This window comes from Anguilla anguilla, chromosome 9 (assembly GCF_013347855.1).
Source record: "Anguilla anguilla isolate fAngAng1 chromosome 9, fAngAng1.pri, whole genome shotgun sequence".
NCBI classification, from domain to species: Eukaryota; Metazoa; Chordata; class Actinopteri; order Anguilliformes; family Anguillidae; genus Anguilla; species Anguilla anguilla.
In genome coordinates, this window is record NC_049209.1 from 18,286,823 (window position 1) to 18,306,731 (window position 19,909).

General features: G+C 40.4%; 1 protein-coding gene across 2 annotated transcripts in view; it reads right to left on the minus strand.

The window, feature by feature from the left end:
* grm5a (glutamate receptor, metabotropic 5a) overlaps positions 1-19,909 on the minus strand; it is a 56,428-nt gene that overhangs the window by 9,431 nt on the left and 27,088 nt on the right. For both annotated transcript variants that reach the window (XM_035435300.1, XM_035435301.1), the window contains 3 exons: positions 2,916-3,151; positions 842-1,088; positions 269-437 (listed from right to left, as the gene is read on the minus strand). In XM_035435300.1, coding sequence (XP_035291191.1) covers positions 269-437; positions 842-1,088; positions 2,916-3,151 — 652 coding nt within the window. The remainder of the gene's footprint in view (positions 1-268; positions 438-841; positions 1,089-2,915; positions 3,152-19,909) is intronic.

Below are 19,909 nucleotides of genomic sequence, written 5' to 3' on the forward strand. Positions count from 1 at the left end.
ACAGTCCCTCTCTTTCCAGAGAATAGAAACACAGGGCAAGTGAATTTTAATGGCACAAACATGCAGGGGAAAACATACTCACAGCCACCTTTACTTTGATGAACAAAATGGAAAAGCTAAATAAAAAGTTGGTTTTTAATTATTTATCTTTCAGAAAGATACCATAAGTGTCATCAAATGAATATAAAAAATGCTTTGATTGCTCTCTCTCTCTTTCAATTTCTTTTGTTCAGGCTTTTCTCACAACAGCCAGATGTTGGGGACCCACCTTGATCTGTCCCTTCTCACATGGGTCACTGCAAACTGATCTGATAATGGAACTCGCATTAGCCCAAATCTCATCATCGTCCATCTTCAGACCAGTGTTGTCCCAGCTTCCAACGTTAATGTAGCCGAAGTCGTTCACGCCCACCTTCTTGAAATTCATGATCTCGTACCTGGGAAAAAAAGATTTGCTTGATTTGCTAGATTTCTCGAATGCTTCCTTCTCAGGCACAGTTTACACCAGTGAATGGAGTGGTTTTTGGTCATCACTCCCAGCTTAGCCTGAAATCACCCCATTAATTACATTAACAGCCGGATAAACTGCCCTGACCCTTTTCCTGGACCTTTGAAAAGCTTGATTTACACTGAGATGGTATATCACAATATCACAGCCAGGCCTCCAGTCTTCAAAGTAGCGATGTAGTCCTCGAGAATTGAAGTATGGAATCAAACAACTGAAGTACAACCATGTAGTGTGCTCAGGTATCACTTGTGGGGCTTTTGTCTATAAGAGACAGTCTGGTGAGCCCCTGAAATCGAGAAAGAAAATGAAACCCTATTTGATGTTCACACTCACCTCCCCGGAGAGTCTCCATTCTCATCAAACCGAATGACCTCTGCAGACACGCCCGAGAAGTTAGTCTTCATGAGGAATTCCAGCAGCTTGCTGCCGTCAATGGGCCGCATGGCTTTGCAGAGACCGGTGTAGCCAGGGCACAGTGCCCTCTGCATGTTGTGGAGGCCGTGTGCCATGGAGTAGATGGCATTGATGACAAAGCCCATTTTGGTATCCTGGGCGTATTGCTGGCGCAAGGACTCTTTCTCTGATGGAAACAAGTCAGCGTTAACAGGTAAACAGAGGGCAGTAATTCACTCAGAAATAGCCTTTAGGGTATATAACTTTCTAGTTGAAAACCTTTTACGCATTAGACCCATTAATACCAATTGAGCATCATTTGAATGTCACAGTATACCTTTTTTCAGATGGGTGCTTTCAGCCGATAATGTGCCATGTCACAAAGTACACATCATCTCAGGCTGGTTCCACAACCAGTGACAGTTTACTGCAATGGCCAGTACAGATCTCAGTCTAATCAAGGACCTTTGGGATGAGGTGGAACGTGAGGTTCGCAGCATGAATGTGCGGCTGGAAAATCTGCAGGAACTGCATGATGCTATCAAGTCAGCATAGACCAAAATCCATAAAGAGTGTTTTCAGCACCTTGTTGAATCCTTGCCACAAAGAATTCAAGCAGTTCTCAAGGCATCCTAATGGGGATCCTACCCATTACTGGATAGGTGTACCTTTTAAAGTGGCCACTGAGTGTATATAAAGGAGTAAAATTCAGAACATGAAAAGTAGGCAAATATAGGTTTTATGAATGGCTTGAATGGTAAGCCAGGTATGGGACTAAAAAAAACCGTGGCCCTTAAAAGTTGCAGTGTAGTTCTAACAATTTGTGAAATGTCAATCTATGTATTATGTTTATACAACAGTGATACATTCAGTGACAAATTTGGTGAAAAATGTGAGTCAGCTGGTCCCTTGACTGGGCACCAGTCATCTCACTGGGTTTGCAGGACACCCACTGTCAGTCTTTTTTGTACTTCACAGAAACAGACAGACACAGTACCAGTACTCACATTCTGGTGTGTTCATTGTGTATAAAGACAAATGCTCTCTCTCTCTCTCTCTCTCTCTCTCTTACTTTTTGCATTACAGGAGGAGAAATCAGATAATCCCTGTGATGTCACAAACCACACCTCCAGATGATTGCATGCATGGATGAATTAAACAGGGCAGTAAGTCTCATGTGACAGCAAGAGAATTCCCTTAGTGTCAGACACCCAATGCAACAGATGTCAATGAGGGACACTGTTCCCCATACTCTGATTGTTTATGTTTGCCTCTTAATGCACATTTTTTTAAACCTGAAAAATACTATACTGTTACACATTTATTTTACATGAAAAATAACTGTGAAGCAAACAACGTAGCATTACTGTATGTTACTATCTAATTTAAATGCCAATATCAATTATCTTTCGACAATCTCTCCTCATTGGTGCAACAGACAACTAAGCTCCATTAGGGTCATGGACTGGTTGTTCACAATACGTTAGTCCTGAGCCAGGCAGCGGTGGAATAAAGAGAGCTCTATTATCACTCTATTATCAGGTTCAGAAATTTGCAGTTGCAGTGATAGGGATAAGTGCATCAATTAAGTGCCCGAATGAACAACAGGGACAGCCCCAGAACAAAGACAAGAGGTTGAAGTAACTAATCTGGGATGAGATTAATTATGGAGTTTAGGTACTGCAATATCCTGGTAGACCACTGAATACTAGGCCTGACCTTATAGGAGCAGTTAAACATTGTTACTATGAGCAAAAATGCAAAAAAATATCAATTTTGAACTGAAAAATATTCAAATGCTTAATAATGCCTAGCCTAATATAATTTCCCTTGGAAAGACCATGCTGTAGGAGCACAGAGAGATAGCGTTGGGAAATCAAACCCACAAACTCTTGAAGTGGGACCAGACACTCTGACTACCACACGCCCGCTGAAACATTGGAGACTTTTCTGAGGACGTGCGGCAGCAGGAGCCGTAGATGTGGCTTTTTCCTGCCCACGGCCGCCCACTCACCGCTGCAGATGCGAGTGTACTTGGTGTTCTCCTGCGGATGGCCCCTCAGGCGGCACTGGAAGCGGTGCTGCCAGAACTCTGGGAACCAGGGGTTGCGCAGGTTGTTGTTGGGCCTGAGCTTCAGGTAGTAGTCATCAAACCACTTGACGTAGGCCGACTGCAGCTTGATGGTGATGCCGCCCGCAGCCTCCCTCTGATACCCGTCTGTCACGTCGTAGCGGTCGGCCCAGCCATCGCTGCAGTGCATGAGAGGAAGACACGGCGAGAGAGGAAAGATAGATGAATGGACGGCTTCAAACAATGCTTACTCCTCCGTTAACGACCTCAGCTGGCTGCATCCCCACAGCTTTTTTCAAGCATGGCTTCATGAAAAATAACATTCACTATATTATGATGAGAATTATGTGGAAAATATCTTTAGAAACATTTTTATATTACATTTTTATAAGATTATAATAATATTTATGTATTTGACTCTATATTTATGTATAAGACTATTCCATAACAGCTGGCAACTGCTTTTTTTATTTTATTTTTTAAAACTTCAAGCACTTGTTACTGTTGCCAAAGTTGCGCATGTTATTTAAATCATTTCTCACTGCTGCACATGAGATCTATTACTTCATTAACGTTTGAAAAATATTTTCTATGACAAACACCCAGCCTTGCTGATCAGTAGTAGCTCTGTAGTATCTTACCCTTAAATTCACCAGAAATGATAATTTCACAGCTGTCCCTTTAAAAATGCCCTTCCCCCAAGCCCCACTACAGGAGTGCAGTATTCAGGGTCTATGCATTTCAACCCTTGACCCTTGGTAAGTATAGTCTTTATGATTAGTGATACTAGTCAAGGTTATAGTATGAAATATGAGGCTCATCTAGTACCGTACATGGAAATTGGAAAAGCATGTATGGTTGGATTGAATGATTTAGTTTGACTGATTGATTGTTGCTATTGATTGTAGTATATATGCAAGTCTTTTTTAGTTGTTTTCTCACAATGTCAGATTTCATTTTAACTCTGTGAACCTCCTGAGGACCAAGGCATCCGAAATAACTAAAGGAAGTAATGGCAAAAATAACATGAACCCCTGCAGCATAAGGAAACATATGCAGTGCAGTTTTTTGCCAAATACAGCCTTCCACTCTCCTTGGGCCTGCTTCAACAGCCTGCATCTCAGAAACATTAATGTGGCACTGTAGGGGCACAGATGGTGCAGACAGGACAATCACTTACCACTTCCCTATTGGTCTACTTTATCCATTCCCTTGATTTGGCAGAATGACCATATAACCTAGATACATGCTTTGGCTGATCATGATCACGATCCATTATGTCTCCTGGCCAGGATTTGAATCTATCAGAGGTGCAAACATTACTCCAATTCATCTCTTCCAAGGAGGAACAATGATAAAGTCAATGGTATGACCCATCCAAGGACTGAACCCATAATATTTAGTTTAAGGGCATTTCTGCAGATTTCTAGAATTATCTGAATCTCCCTGTTGATTAGTTATTACTGATTTTAAATGGCCTAAAAGGCTATTTTTTTAAACTGAAAAAACCCCAAAAAAACCCACAATAACTGTATCCCATTATAATCAACGGGGTTGTCTATACGATCCCTACTTTCATCTTGAAAATAAATGCATCTCCCCAATTAAGCTCATGCATGCATTCTCAGCATCATTATTTAAACACACACACACACGCACGCACACACGCACACACACGCACACAAATAGTTTCAATATAAATTTGGAGATTCTTTCCCTGTAACCGTTTTTGGTTTTCTATTTTATTTAAGTCACAATTTCATATTAGCTGAACTCGCAGCCATTTCTAAACTGGGATGACAACAAAACAATAGTGATATGCCATATGTGTGCATGTTCCCTGGGCATATAGGGTGAGAATTTATTGACAATCACACTGTTAGATTACACGTGGATTTTCTACTCAGCTCTCCACCTCCCACAGAGAGCAGGCGGCTTGTTATGTAAGAATGGCCCAGAGTTTCAGCTCTTTCACACACAACTCCCACACTGCGCTCCACAGGCATGCAATGCCACCTTCACTGAAGGGAAAAAATAGCTTCAAGGAATTCAACAAAAAACATAATGTAAAATCCTGAGATTGATATTACTTGGGGCCCAACAGTCTCATAATATACAAACATACCAATTGTTTTACGGAGAAGATGCAGCACAGCACAGAATAACAATAACATGCCAATTTGTATGATGAAGAGTGAGTGAATCTATCACTGTGTTTGAGTCATCCTGGATCCTGGAATACACTGCTGTTAATTTCCAAGCAAGCTATTTCACTCTTTATGATAACAAATCATTTTAAGTTTAATTAAAAAAATTAAAAAAAAACTTCATTCAATTTCATTTGACCTTAGGTTTTGTTGACAAAAATCAATCACCTCAGTAGATAACCTTAGTAATTCCTGGTAGAAGGTCAAACCATCAAGTCAGACTTGATGGTGTTCACCCAGTCTCTTCCTTATTGTGGAGTCATGAACACTGACCATAGCTATGGCCAGAGAGGCCTGCTGTTATTTGAATATTCTCCTGGGATCTTTTGTGACATCTTGGATGAGTTGTCACTGTGCCCTTGGAGAGATTTTTGGCAGGCCGGCCACTCCTGAGAAGATTCACCACTGCTCCAAGTGTTCTCCATTTGGAGATAATGGCTCTCTCAGTGGTTCGGTGGTGTCCCAGAGCCGTGGCTGTGTGTAACCCATTCCAGACTGATTCATTTCAACAAGTTATTTCTTATCTCTTCTGGAATTTCCTTTGATCATGGCATAGTGTGCTTATAGAGCATGTGTGTTGACTTCACTCACTGATGGGAGGGTTCAATATGAGTAAGGTTCAGATTCAACAGGGATGGCTTCATTCAAGCCTGACAGTGTTCAATCAGCTGAATCTAATTATCAATTACATTTGTTAATTGATTTGTTGAATAACTAAGGGGGCAATTGTTTTTTTCACATGGGTGTTAATCTTTTCATTAAATTGAACAATAGCCTAATACTAATTTTAAGCTAGCAACCTACTCTAAGTTCATAGCTGCAACACTCTCCTGATGGACATATGGAATAGACAGAACCATGTGCAACATTTCAGTTATATCACATTGACAGTGTGAAACGGTTGTTATCTTTGCTATGAATAAAAATACTGTTTTTAAAGGCTCTTAAAACTGGTGAAAGGTCAGTAGTGCAATTTTCCAGCACACTCTTCACTTTTGTTGGACTCTGAAGTGAGGAGAGAGTGAATACTCTTGTTGCCCTCACAGCAGTTTGTTATACAACACAGCATGTGGGCGGTTACTGTAGCTTTTCTCTATTCCATGTAGGGGGAAGGGTGGGTATGCACAGCCAGTCTTTCGGGGAAAAGAAATACATTTAAGGAAAAGTATTTATTTTTAACTAGAAGGCCCATTAAATGACCTTTTAGATTTAATCTGAATCAGAGGCCCTTTACACAACTGAACCAACACCAGCATGCTTCTATGAACCCATTTTGTAATCTCCTGATTACCTGACTGACAACTGCTGATGTAACAGTATCCTTCCCACGCTGGCAATATCATCTTTTAAAAAAAAATCAATTTTATGAACAGCGTCAACATAACATAAATAATGTATGTATTATTATGCATTAACTTATTATTATGAAATACGCTCATCCTGTAATGATACATGATGACAATCCAGTGCATTCAGTACACACATTGTAGTATTTCCTTTATATAAACAACCATAATGAATGGCATAAATCAAAACATAACACACACATGCACAGATTTTTACTGAATATTATACAGTAAGGTTCAGAATTTTATAAATGAAAACACATTTCATATTCTAAACCTACAACATTGTGGGTTTTCTTTCAGTGAACAACACAAAGCATTTGATCACAGCAGAGGTTGATTTTTGTTCATTTCCAGTTCCTGTCTGAGCTCCACAGGTAACTGCAAGCCTTTTTGTTTTCATTACTTTTCATTTCTTTCTTCTACAGGATTGCAAGACAGTTACATCATGTGATGTGACTTTCCATATTTTAAATCTACTGAAGGCTACCGAAGGTGCTCCAAGAGAATGTTCCTCTCTTTGAATGATCATCCCTGACTATTCTTAAGGCTTTACACTTAAGGTTTTGACTTTCCATTGCTCAACACAGGAAACATCTTTGAGTTAAGACAGCATTGCCATTCACCACCACTCTTCCTATTTTTACAACTTCACATCACATGGTATCACATGACATCACATCACGCATGCTTGCATGCACACACACACATGCATACACGCACACACACTGTTGCTGTACTGATCTTGGCTTCCTCCCCATCTGCAAGTCTGCCAATCACCTTCATCAAAAATCAACAAGCCCTATTTGAATCCATCATTACAGTGAACTGATATGCAAGAGAATGCTTGTATCTAACATAGATTTGTTTAATAGCAACCACCCTTTCTGATGAAATGGAAAAAATGTTGCCTTCACATTTATGTGCTTGTTAGACTACTTTAAATGTTGTTGGAACACAGTGACGTGTCAGGTCTCAATGTGAATCACTGTAATTGTGAAAAATGCTTTTGTTTAATTGCTGTAACGCAGGCCACTCAGACACTGACTGAGACGTGGGTGTCTGCTTTGGCCACAGACTCTTCAGTCTGGAGCAGCTAGATTCTGATTCCAGGATCCAGCTTTGCAAATTGCGAAGAATAAAATTTACTCCAAGCCACCACGCACCAACACAGACATGAGCACAAGGGGCTCCATCCTGGCATTGAAAAACAGTGAGGAACAGGAAGATATTGTACAATCTTAAGCTCAGAATGCTTACTTTAAATCCAGTCCCATCTCAATCATGTACCTCTACCCATTCTGTGTAATACAGCACACAATGGCTCAGAGCTGTACTATTAGTTCGATGGAAACCATTCTGCTGTGCTCCACAGCCCAGATGTTTCCTCAAACTGTCAAGGTGCAGACCCCCCGTATATCTTCCAAGGATGCTGCCAAGTCTCTATAAATCCCAAAAGAATGGTTAAAAAAGTCTGGCAAAAGTGGGTCATTTCTCCAAAGAAATCACACTCAGACAAACACACTTGCTTAAAATGATACATTAGATGGTTTATCAGTTTGTTTTTAAAACAAACAATATGCTGCAGCTATTGAAAAAAATGTAATCTTGTGCTTTTAAATTCATTTCTATCATTGGGGGGGTGGGGGGGCGGGGGGGGGGGGGGGGGGGGGGGCAATAACCATGTCTGAAGTCTTATCTCCGTCATACCAATGACACCTCTGGCCTGTGGCTGATAGACAGTCATACCTACTCCTCATTCTGACAGACAGTGACACCTCTGCCAGATACTGACAGACAGTGGTAGCTCCTCCTCCACTGAGAGGCAGTGAAAACTCTGCTTCCACCTTATTTCTGATGGAGACTGACAGCTCCTCCCATGCTTCACGACAGCCATGCAGAGGTGTGCCCCACTGATTGTGTCCCTGGAGACTGAGGCAAGCAAGGCAATGTGAACTGTACCAAGACATACAGTAGTATAGTGGGCCTAATGCCAATCAGTATGTGACAGTAAAACACTTCATGGTGACAATTATTATTATTATTTTTTTTTGTATGTGTTTGTTTTCTTACTTATTATTTGTTACATGTTTGAAATAAATCTATTCAATTCAATTCAGTTAAATTTTTGTGAGGAAAAACACTGTATGCTGTTCAGTGTCACATTCAAGTGGACACACAGCTATCCTTCTACGGGCAGTGGCACATTCTTATTCTATATTCCTGCTGTGTTTCTCAATTTTTCTATACAAGGCTGCTTGAAAAAAGTGAAAAGGCCAAGATCATACAGAAAGCAACTGTGCATTAGATGAAATATCCCCACCAGAATAAAACAAGATTAGAAGAACAGTATTGCGGCTTAGCACACTGAGGACAAAAAGCTATAGCCATTGATTCTTCTTTTCACCATCCGTCTGTTTAAAGCACAACTTGTTTGTGTTCACCGTCCATACATTTGGGACACTACCCATCTCCAAATTCTCATTCCGTATTAATTAATAAACTGATGGTAGTCCTGCTTGATCACATTCAGGGTGCTTCTTTCCTTTTGAAGATTTAAACCTACATCTGGTCCAGAGTCCAGTGTTCTAACCTCTACTCCACAGCCTGGAATAAAGCCTGGTATTGGGTCTGCTTGCCTAAGGGTGGAAGGCAGGCAGATATTATTTCAGGAGCTACTGTCAGTCACATGGAACTCTAGGCAAGGTCTCTCTCACACCACATCAAAGTCTGGAACCCTCACAAATGTGACAGCTTTCCAGGGAGATGGCTCATGTCCCTTTATATGAGGATATCTAGACCATGACACCATTTTCTAAAATAGATACTTTAAATATTCAGTCAGCAAATAGACAAACAACCCTTCCCCTGCTCCCATGGTAACATTTTTTGTTCTCTTTATAGTGAAATGAAGTATTTTACCATATGCATTAAAACACTTTGATGCATTTTCCTACAAATAGGTGGGTTCTCTAGGAAGAGTAATTTTCAGGGAAATTCATGACTGTAAAGTGAATTTTAAAAATGCTAATTTCATCATACATGTTATATGTTACTAAATATAGATAATACTGGAGGAGCTTTACTTTTAGATCAAGTTCTGAGGTTACCTCTCTTGGTTTAGAGGAGAAAATTATGATTTCCAACAAACCAAAATGGAACCTTCTTGGCTTCATGGAATCCTAATCTGGATGTTGAGCAGCACTTTGTGTGGCCAGAATGATCGACAGGGAATCCAGCCCTGAGTGTTAGCAACTACAAAGGACAGCCCCAACAATAATCAAGATAAGCACTCTGAGGAAGATACCCTGGTTCCATGCTAAGGGAACAACATGCTATGGGATAATATCACCTTCTGCCTCTGAATCATGGGCCATTGCCCAATGCATTCTCCTATACTTGGCTAAAGCTCACTGCCACTGGTATGGCATTATTAGGGGTCCAAGCAGCGAAGCTGGTGGAACCCTATTGTATCTGTTAGGATTATTAGGGGTCCAAGCAGCGAAGCTGGTGGAACCCTATTGTATCTGTTAGGATTATTCTTATTAGGGGTCCAAGCAGCGAAGCTGGTGGAACCCTATTGTATCTGTTAGGATTATTAGGGGTCCAAGCAGCGAAGCTGGTGGAACCCTATTGTATCTGTTAGGATTATTATTCTTATTTTTCTCCGCTAAAAGTGTCTGAGGCTCAGCAACCATAAGTCCTGGAGCAACCAAATTTGGCAGGTGGGTTCCTATGGCCCCCCACTACTCAGGCACTAAAAACCACGTACGTCGGCCAGATGGTGGCGCTATAACAAAGGGTTTTGCGTAAAAGGCCATAACTCCCACACCATAAGTCAGATCAACACAAAACTTCATCGACATATGCATCTGAACGTGCTCTACAACTTTGCCATTGGCCCCACTTTTGTCCGCCATATTGTTTGCCTGCCATTTAGACTTTTTAGTTGAGGCGTGGCAGTTTTCTCCGCAAAAATGTCTGAGGCTCAGCAACCATAAGTTGTAGACCAACCAAATTTGGTAGGTGGGTTCCTATGGCACCCCACTAACCAGGCACTAAAAATCACCTATGTCGGCCAGATGGTGGCGCTATAACAAAGGATCATAGTTTAAAAGGCCATAACTCCCACACCGTAGGTCAGATCAACACAAAACTTCATCGACTGATGCATCTGAATGTGCTCTACAACTTTCCTATTGGGAGCACCTATGTCCGCCATATGGTTTGCACACCATTTGGACTTTTTCATTAGGTGGGGTGCGGAAAAGCTGGAGCTCCAAATCCAAACGATTACGACATCGAGTAAACTTCTTTACGGCAAGCGACAACCATGGCGACGCTAGTTTTTATCAGTGAAAGCACGGTCTGACACTGCCACCTAGCGTGCATGCTAAGATCGGCTACCCAAAGTTTCTTAGTAAAAGCTTTCTGAGAGGATGAATAATTACTTTTCTTTGGCATGGATCCATTTGAAGACAGTATCGGGTGAGTTCGTTAAGTCTTTAAATCTGTCATTATGGTGAGAAAAAGCTAAACAATTTTATTGGTATGTTTGGAGTTTCTGTGCAAACGCGCGAAAACATGCTGGTATAATAAAACAATGACGGTAATACATATATAGTCCGCTTCGTTCCGTTGCTACCATAACATAACGACATACAGCTGCAGTTTCTCGCTGCATTTAATAATATTGAATATAAACAAAATACGCAATTTATGCTGTAAATCGTATCCTCAATTTAATCTCTAAATCGACTGTAAGCTCAGGGTTGTAACTAGGTAGTTGTTTCGTAGGTGACTTAACTCTTCTTAACTATTGCCGTAGGGTCTAGTTTATATCAGTGAGGGGACGGTCAGACGGGAAGCATTGGAAGACAGTGCCGGGTGAGTTCGTTTAATTTTTACATCAGTCATTATGCTGAGAAATAGCTAATACATTTTATTGATAGGTTCTGAGTTTCTGTGTAAACGCGCGAAAACACGCTGGTATAATGAAACAATGACGGTAGCCTAATACATATATAGTCCGCTTCGTTCCGTTGCTACCATAACATAACGACCTACAGCTGCAGTTTCTCACTGCAATTACTAATATTGAATATAAACAAAAGACGCAATTCATGCTGTAGTCTTCCAATGTCTAAATAAATAATACGGTGCATTTGAAGACAATATCGGGTGAGTTCGTTTAGTCTTTAAATCCGTCATTGTGCTGAGAAATCGTATTCTCAATTTAATTTCTAAATTGACTGTAAGCTTAGGGTTGTAACTAGGTAGTTGTTCCGTAGGTGACTTAGTCTTAACTCGTCTTAACTATTGCTTGAATGTTCTCATAGACTGCGTTGTTGCTGTTCTTGTTTGTGTTCGCGTTAATCAGTTTAACCTACTGGGTCCAAGTTGAACTATGCGGATGTTTCCTGCACTAGGAACGGTATTTCTCTCTAGGGTTTTCGGCACACTAATTCCTGGTTATGGTTATACATTTTGTTGTACGTCGCTCTGGATAAGAGCGTCTGCCAAATGCCTGTAATGTAATGTAATGTAATGCAATATTCCGTAGCAACACGATAAACCCGACATTAGCCCTAAAATATGCCAATACAGCAGTGAAAAGGCTGCTCACTGAATAACGAAATAAACGAGACAATTAAAAAAAAATTATACCATGTCATTCTACAGTCAATATCTGGGACTAAACATTTAAATAAATATACAATCTTACCATCGGTTTTACGCGTAGAGATGTCCCTTTTGCGAATGAGTGGTTATATATTGTCTTGGATAATCCGTTTGTGAAATGTCGGATATTTTCAAAAATAGCTGTGCGTAATACCACACCTGTTGCTTACGGCGTTGTCGTTCTTCTTAGTCCAATTTGGCTTGATTGACAATTCATTTATTCAGTAGGTGAGAGTATAAGCTTTCTAACGATGTATAACATGTCTGATTTGGCTTTTGGAATAGCGTTTTATAGGTCAGCTTAACCGAAAATTTTCTGATCTGCCAATGTCTACATAAATAAACCGGTAGGCTGCTCTGCGGTCAGCACGCGGGTCGCGAGTTGATATTAAGTCCTTTTTTTAGTTTTTTCTCAATGTCGTCTTTATTATTTGAAATGTGCATTTAGTGTCATTATTCTATCTGTCTCTGTGGCGCTCTGAAATGTGCATTCTCTGCTAAACTGAGCAATGGATTGGAATATGTGTCTGACGTAGTGTTGCAAGGTATGCCAAAACTTCAGCACTTTCTGGGTACTTAAAAAAAAAAAAAAACAGAAAATAAAACGGTTTCGTTTTTGAATTTCCCGATGTTCGGTAGTTCTGTGTCAAATGTAAAAGCCAGGGAAATGTGTCTCCCGCATTACTGATTTACAGGATGAAAAGTGTAGTTTGTCAGAATCTTCGCTAGATGGCAGTAGCAACTAAGGTTGCCAAGGGAGGTGACCTGCGCTTGTGCATTCACTTCCCTGATACAGCGCAAGCTTTGACTCAGTTCACTTCAGTAGCAATAGGTGTCCCAATTTGGAAATATTTTATTATAGATAGATGCTGTATTGTTATTAAAATATGCTGTTTTTCAATCTATTTAAAGGTGAAAGACCTGTTTTAAAAATTATTTACTTTACAACTGTTTAATTTTTGAAATATTTTTAACATATTTTTCTCTTGTTCAGTGTTGTACCACTATAGGCCTATGCATATTAATATGCTGAAGAGGCTTCAATTTAAAGGTTGTTAATGAACCAGGCTGTTCATAAACCATGAATTCGAAAATGAGGTCAACCCTTGTGGACATTATGTTTCTGATCTATTACGGTAATTTCAGTATCGATAGGTACCGAGTATCTAATTAGCATCGTTTAAGTTTCAAATATCATTTCAGTATTGAGTATCGTAATACTAAACCTGGTATCACTATCAAAGTCAAAATTTTGGTATCGTGACAACACTAGTGTGACACCTTTTTTAGTTGCGGCGCAGAAACGCTGCAGCTGTGCATACACGCCGGACCATCAAAGTGTTACGACATGCCATCTAAGTGTTACGACATAGTAAAGGCCTTGACGGGAAGCGGCCCGGACACATCCATGGCGACGTAACTAAGTCATCCGACAGCGTCTCTTAGCTCAAAATTGGCCGCAAGTCATCAATATATCATACGATCATCGTGATATTCAGTAGATATGTTGGGTGAAGGCGTATGATCATGAGGACAAAGCCATGTTAAAATCGCTCCATAGGGGGCGCGATGCTGCCACTGCTTGGACCCCTTCCAACGCCGCTTGCGGCTTTAATTATTCTTATTTTTCTCCGCTAAAAGTGTCTGAGGCTCAGCATCCATAAGTCCTGGAGCAACCAAATTTGGCAGGTGGGTTCCTATGGCCCCCCACTACTCAGGCACTAAAAACCACGTACGTCGGCCAGATGGTGGCGCTATAACAAAGGGTTTTGCGTAAAAGGCCATAACTCCCACACCATAAGTCAGATCAACACAAAACTTCATCGACATATGCATCTGAACGTGCTCTACAACTTTGCCATTGGCCCCACTTTTGTCCGCCATATTGTTTGCCTGTCATTTAGACTTTTTAGTTGAGGCGTGGCAGTTTTCTCCGCAAAAATGTCTGAGGCTCAGCAACCATAAGTTGTAGACCAACCAAATTTGGTAGGTGGGTTCCTATGGCACCCCACTAACCAGGCACTAAAAATCACCTATGTCGGCCAGATGGTGGCGCTATAACAAAGGATCATAATTTAAAAGGCCATAACTCCCACACCGTAGGTCAGATCAACACAAAACTTCATCGACTGATGCATCTGAATGTGCTCTACAACTTTCCTATTGGGAGCACCTATGTCCGCCATATGGTTTGCACAGCATTTGGACTTTTTCATTAGGTGGGGTGCGGAAAAGCTGGAGCTCCAAATCCAAACGATTACGACATCGAGTAAACTTCTTTACGGCAAGCGACAACCATGGCGACGCTAGTTTTTATCAGTGAAAGCACGGTCTGACACTGCCACCTAGCGTGCATGCTAAGATCGGCTACCCAAAGTTTCTTAGTAAAAGCTTTCTGAGAGGATGAATAATTACTTTTCTTTGGCATGGATCCATTTGAAGACAGTATCGGGTGAGTTCGTTAAGTCTTTAAATCTGTCATTATGGTGAGAAAAAGCTAAACAATTTTATTGGTATGTTTGGAGTTTCTGTGCAAACGCGCGAAAACATGCTGGTATAATAAAACAATGACGGTAATACATATATAGTCCGCTTCGTTCCGTTGCTACCATAACATAACGACATACAGCTGCAGTTTCTCGCTGCATTTAATAATATTGAATATAAACAAAATACGCAATTTATGCTGTAAATCGTATCCTCAATTTAATCTCTAAATCGACTGTAAGCTCAGGGTTGTAACTAGGTAGTTGTTTCGTAGGTGACTTAACTCTTCTTAACTATTGCCGTAGGGTCTAGTTTATATCAGTGAGGGGACGGTCAGACGGGAAGCATTGGAAGACAGTGCCGGGTGAGTTCGTTTAATTTTTACATCAGTCATTATGCTGAGAAATAGCTAATACATTTTATTGATAGGTTCTGAGTTTCTGTGTAAACGCGCGAAAACACGCTGGTATAATGAAACAATGACGGTAGTCCAATACATATATAGTCCGCTTCGTTCCGTTGCTACCATAACATAACAACCTACAGCTGCAGTTTCTCGCTGCATTTACTAATATTGAATATAAACAAAAGACGCATTTTACGCTGTAGTCTGCCAATGTCTAAATAAATAATACGGTCCATTTGAAGACAATATCGGGTGAGTTCGTTTAATCTTTAAATCCGTCATTGTGCTGAGAGAAATCGTAATCTCAATGTAATCTCTACATTGACTGTAAATTTAGGGTTGTAACTAGGTAGTTGTTCCGTAGGTGACTTAGTCTGAACTCGTCTTAACTATTGCTTGAATGTTTTCATAGACTGCGTTGTTGCTGTTCTTGTTTGTGTTAGCGTTAATCAGTTTAACCTACTGGGTCCAAGTTGAACTATGCGGTTGTTCCCTGCACTTGGAACGGTATTTCTCTCTACGGTTTTCGGCACACTTATTCCTGGTTATGTTTATACACTTTGTTGTACGTCGCTCTGGATAAGAGCGTCTGCCAAATGCCTGTAATGTAGGCTACTGTAATATTCCGTAGCAACAAGATAAACCCGACATTAGCCCTAAAATATGCCAATACAGCAGTGACAACGCTGTTCACTGAATAACGAAATAAACGAGACAATTTTTCTTTAATTATACCATGTCATTCTACAGTCAATATCTGGGACTAAACGTTGAATAAATATACAATCTTACGATTGGTTTTACGCGTAGAGATGTCCCTTTTGCGACTGAGTGGTCATATATTGTCTTGGACAATCCGATTGTGATTCCTGTTGCTTACGGCGTTGTCGCCGTTTTTCGTACGATTTGGCTTCATTGACAGTTAATTTATTCAGTAGGTGAGAGTATAAGCTTTCTAACGATGTATAACATGTATGATTTTTCATTTGGAATAGCGTTTTATAGTTCAGCGCAACGGAATATTTTCTTAGCGCATTCACTGTGGCGTAGCATAAAAGACGATTCACCTAACTAAACGTTGTCAACGATTTTCATAATTTCTTGTAGAGTACTATTATTATTGAGGACTTCAGTGCTTAGCTAAGCCATTTCTTTGCTGATAGACCTATCTGACACCGTTTTCTGACGCAAAACAGAAGCGGATAGGACTTTGTCATTGATTTTCTGTCTCTATACTAGGCTACTAAACACAGATAAAATGTCATGTTGCTATGTAAGTATTACTGCTCAAAATATTTCGGTTATATACGTTATTTTCGTTATATACGTTCTTTTTTAAATTGGGTGTCTTTAAATAGGTTAGTGGTATTATATAATGTGGATTTTTCACACTGCTATGTAAGCGTTAGTGTAATAGTTTTTGTGACCCATGGAACAGTGATGACGAGAGTGTTGGAACGTTGCTAAAATGTGGTGGACGGTTGAAAATTATTTTCGTCCCATCTCCATCCGTCATTAGGCTATGCTGAGAAATAGCTAAACCATTTTTATTGGTAGTAATTGAGTTTCTCTGCAAACACGCGAAAACACGCTGGTATAATAAAACAATGACGGTAAATATAGCCTATACATGTAGTCCGCCTCATTCTGTTGTTACGATAATATAACAGACTTTCTTGTGTCTACAGCTGCAGTTTCTCGCTGCAATTACTATTGAATATTAACAAAAGACGCAAATGCTGTGGTCTGCCAATGTCCAAATAAATAATAAGGTATTCTTCGCACAGCACGCATGCTAGCAGGAATGTCCAGTTGATTTTTCGTTTCGTTTTTTTTTTAATGTCGTATTTATTAGGCAATATGAAATATGTATTATTATCCTATCTGTCTCTGAGGCGCTCTGAAATGTGCATTCTCTGCTAAGCTGAGCAATGGATTGGAATATGTGTGAGGTAGTGTTGCACGGTATACCAAACCTTCAGCACTTTCTCGGTAATTAAAAAAAAAAAGAAAAAAACGGTTTCGTATTTGAATTTTCCGACGTTCGGTAGTTCTGCGTCAAATGTAAAAGCCAGGGAAATGTGTCTCCCGCATTACTGATTTAGAGGATGAAAAGTGTAGTTTGTCAGAATCTTCGCTAGATGGCAGTAGCAACTAAGGTTGCCAAGTGAGGTGACCTGCGCTTGTGCATTCTCTTCCCTGATACAGCGCAAGCTTTGACTCAGTTCATTTCAGTAGCAATAGGTGTTCCAATTTGGAAATATTTTATTATAGATAGATGCTGTATTGTTATTACAATATGCTGTTTTTAAATCTATTTAAAGGTGAAAGACCTGTTTTAAAGATTATTTAGTTTACAACTGTTCAATTTCAGAAATATATTTAACATATTTCTCCATTGTTCAGTGTTGTAACACTATAAGCCTATGCATATTCATATGTTGCAGAGGCTTCAACTTAAAGGTTGTTAATGAACCAGGTTGTTCATAAACCATGAATTTGAAAATGAGGTCAGCCCTTGTGGACATTACGTTCCTGATCTATTAAGGTAATTTCAGTATCGTTAGGTACCGAGTATTTTATCAGTATCGATATCGTGATACTAAACCTGGTATCGGTATCAAAGTCAAAATTTCGGTATCGTGACAACACTAGTGTGGCGCTTTTTTTAGTTGCGGCAGGGAAGCGCTGCAGCTCTACATACACGCTCGGCCATCTAAGTGTTACGACATGCCATCTAAATGTTACGACATAGTCAAGGCCTTGACGGGAAGCTGTCAGGACACATCCATGGCGACGCAACTAAGTCATCAGCCAGCGTCTCAGCACAAAATTGACCATAAGTCATCTATTTTTCATACGATCATCACAATATTCAGTACATATGTTGGGTGAAGGCGTATGACCATGAGGACACAGCCATTTTAACATCGCTCCATAGGGGGCGCGATGGTGCCAATGCTTGGACCCCTCCCAACGCCGCTTGCGGCTTTAATTATTATTATTATTATTATTTTTCTCCGCTAAAAGTGTCTGAGGCTCAGCACCCATAAGTCCTGGAGCAACCAAATTTGGCAGGTGGGTTCCTATGGCCCCCCACTACTCAGGCACTAAAAAGCACGCAAGTCAGCCAGATGGTGGCGCTATAACAAAGGGTAACGCGTAAAAGCCCATAACGCCCACACCTTAAGTTAGATGAACACAAAACTTCATTGACCTATGCATCTGAACGTGCTCTACAACTTTGCCATTGGCCCCACCTATGTCCGCCATATTGTTTGCCCGCCATTTAGACTTTTTAGTTGGGGCGTGGCAGTTTTCTCCGCAAAAATGTCTGAGGCTCAGCAACCATAGGTTGTAGACCAACCAAATTTGGTAGGTGGGTTCCTATGGCACCCCACTACCCAGGCACTAAAAAGCACCTATGTCGGCCAGATGGTGGCGCTATAACAAAGGATCATAGTTTAAAAGGTCATAACTCCCACACCGTAAGTCAGATCAACACAAAACTTCATCGACTGATGCATCTGAATGTGCTCTACAACTTTCCTATTGGGAGCACCTATGTCCGCCATATGGTTTGCACACCATTTGGACTTTTTCATTAGGTGGGGTGCGGAAAAACTGGAGCTCCAAATCCAAACGATTACGACATCGAGTAAACTTCTTTACGGCAAGCGACAACCATGGCGACGCTAATTTTTCTCAGTGAAAGCACGGTCTGACACTGCCACCTAGCGTGCATGCTAGGATAGGCGACCAAAAGTTTTTCAGTAAAAGCTTTCTGAGAGGATGAATAATTACTTTTCTTTGGCATGGATCCATTTGAAGACAGTATCGGGTGAGTTCGTTTAGTCTTTGAATCTGTCATTATGCTGAGAAATAGTTAAACCATTTTATTGATAGGTTCTGAGTTTCTGTGCACACGCGCGAAAACACGCTGGTATAATAAAACAATGACGGTAATACATATATAGTCCGCTTCGTTCCGTTGCTACCATAACATAACAGACTATCTTATGTCTACAGCTGCAGTTCTCGCTGCAATTTCAAACATTGAATATTCACAAAAGACGCAATTTATGCTGTACTTTGCCAATGTCTAAATCAATAATACGCTACGGTAAAGCTTTGAGAGGATGAATCATTATTTTTCTTTGGCATGGATCCATTTGAAGACAATATCGGATGAGTTCGTTCAGTATTTAAATCTGTCATTATCGTGAGAAATAGCTAAACCATTGTATTGATAGGTTTTTAGTTTCTGTGCACACGCGCGAAAACACGCTGGTATAATGAAACAATGACGGTAGCCTAATACATATATAGTCCGCTTCGTTCCGTTGCTACCATAACATAACAGACTATCTTGTGTCTACAGCTGCAGTTTCTCACTGCAATTTCAAACATTGAATATTCACAAAAGACGCAATTTATGCTGTACTTTGCCAATGTCTAAATAAATAATACGCTCCGGTAAAGCTTTGACAGGATGAATAATTACTTTTCTTTGGCATGGCTCCATTTGAAGACAGTATCGGGTGAGTTCGTTAAGTCTTTAAATCTGTCATTATGCTGAGAAATAGCTAAACCATTTCATTGATAGGTTCCGAGTTTCTGTGCAAACGCGCGAAAACACGCTGGTATAATGAAACAATGACGGTAGCCTAATACATATATGGTACGCTTCGTTCCGTTGCTACCATAACAACGACCTACAGCTGCAGTTTCTCGCTGCAATGACTAATATTGAATATAAACAAAAGACGCATTTCACGCTGTAGTCTGCCAATGTCTAAAATAATACGG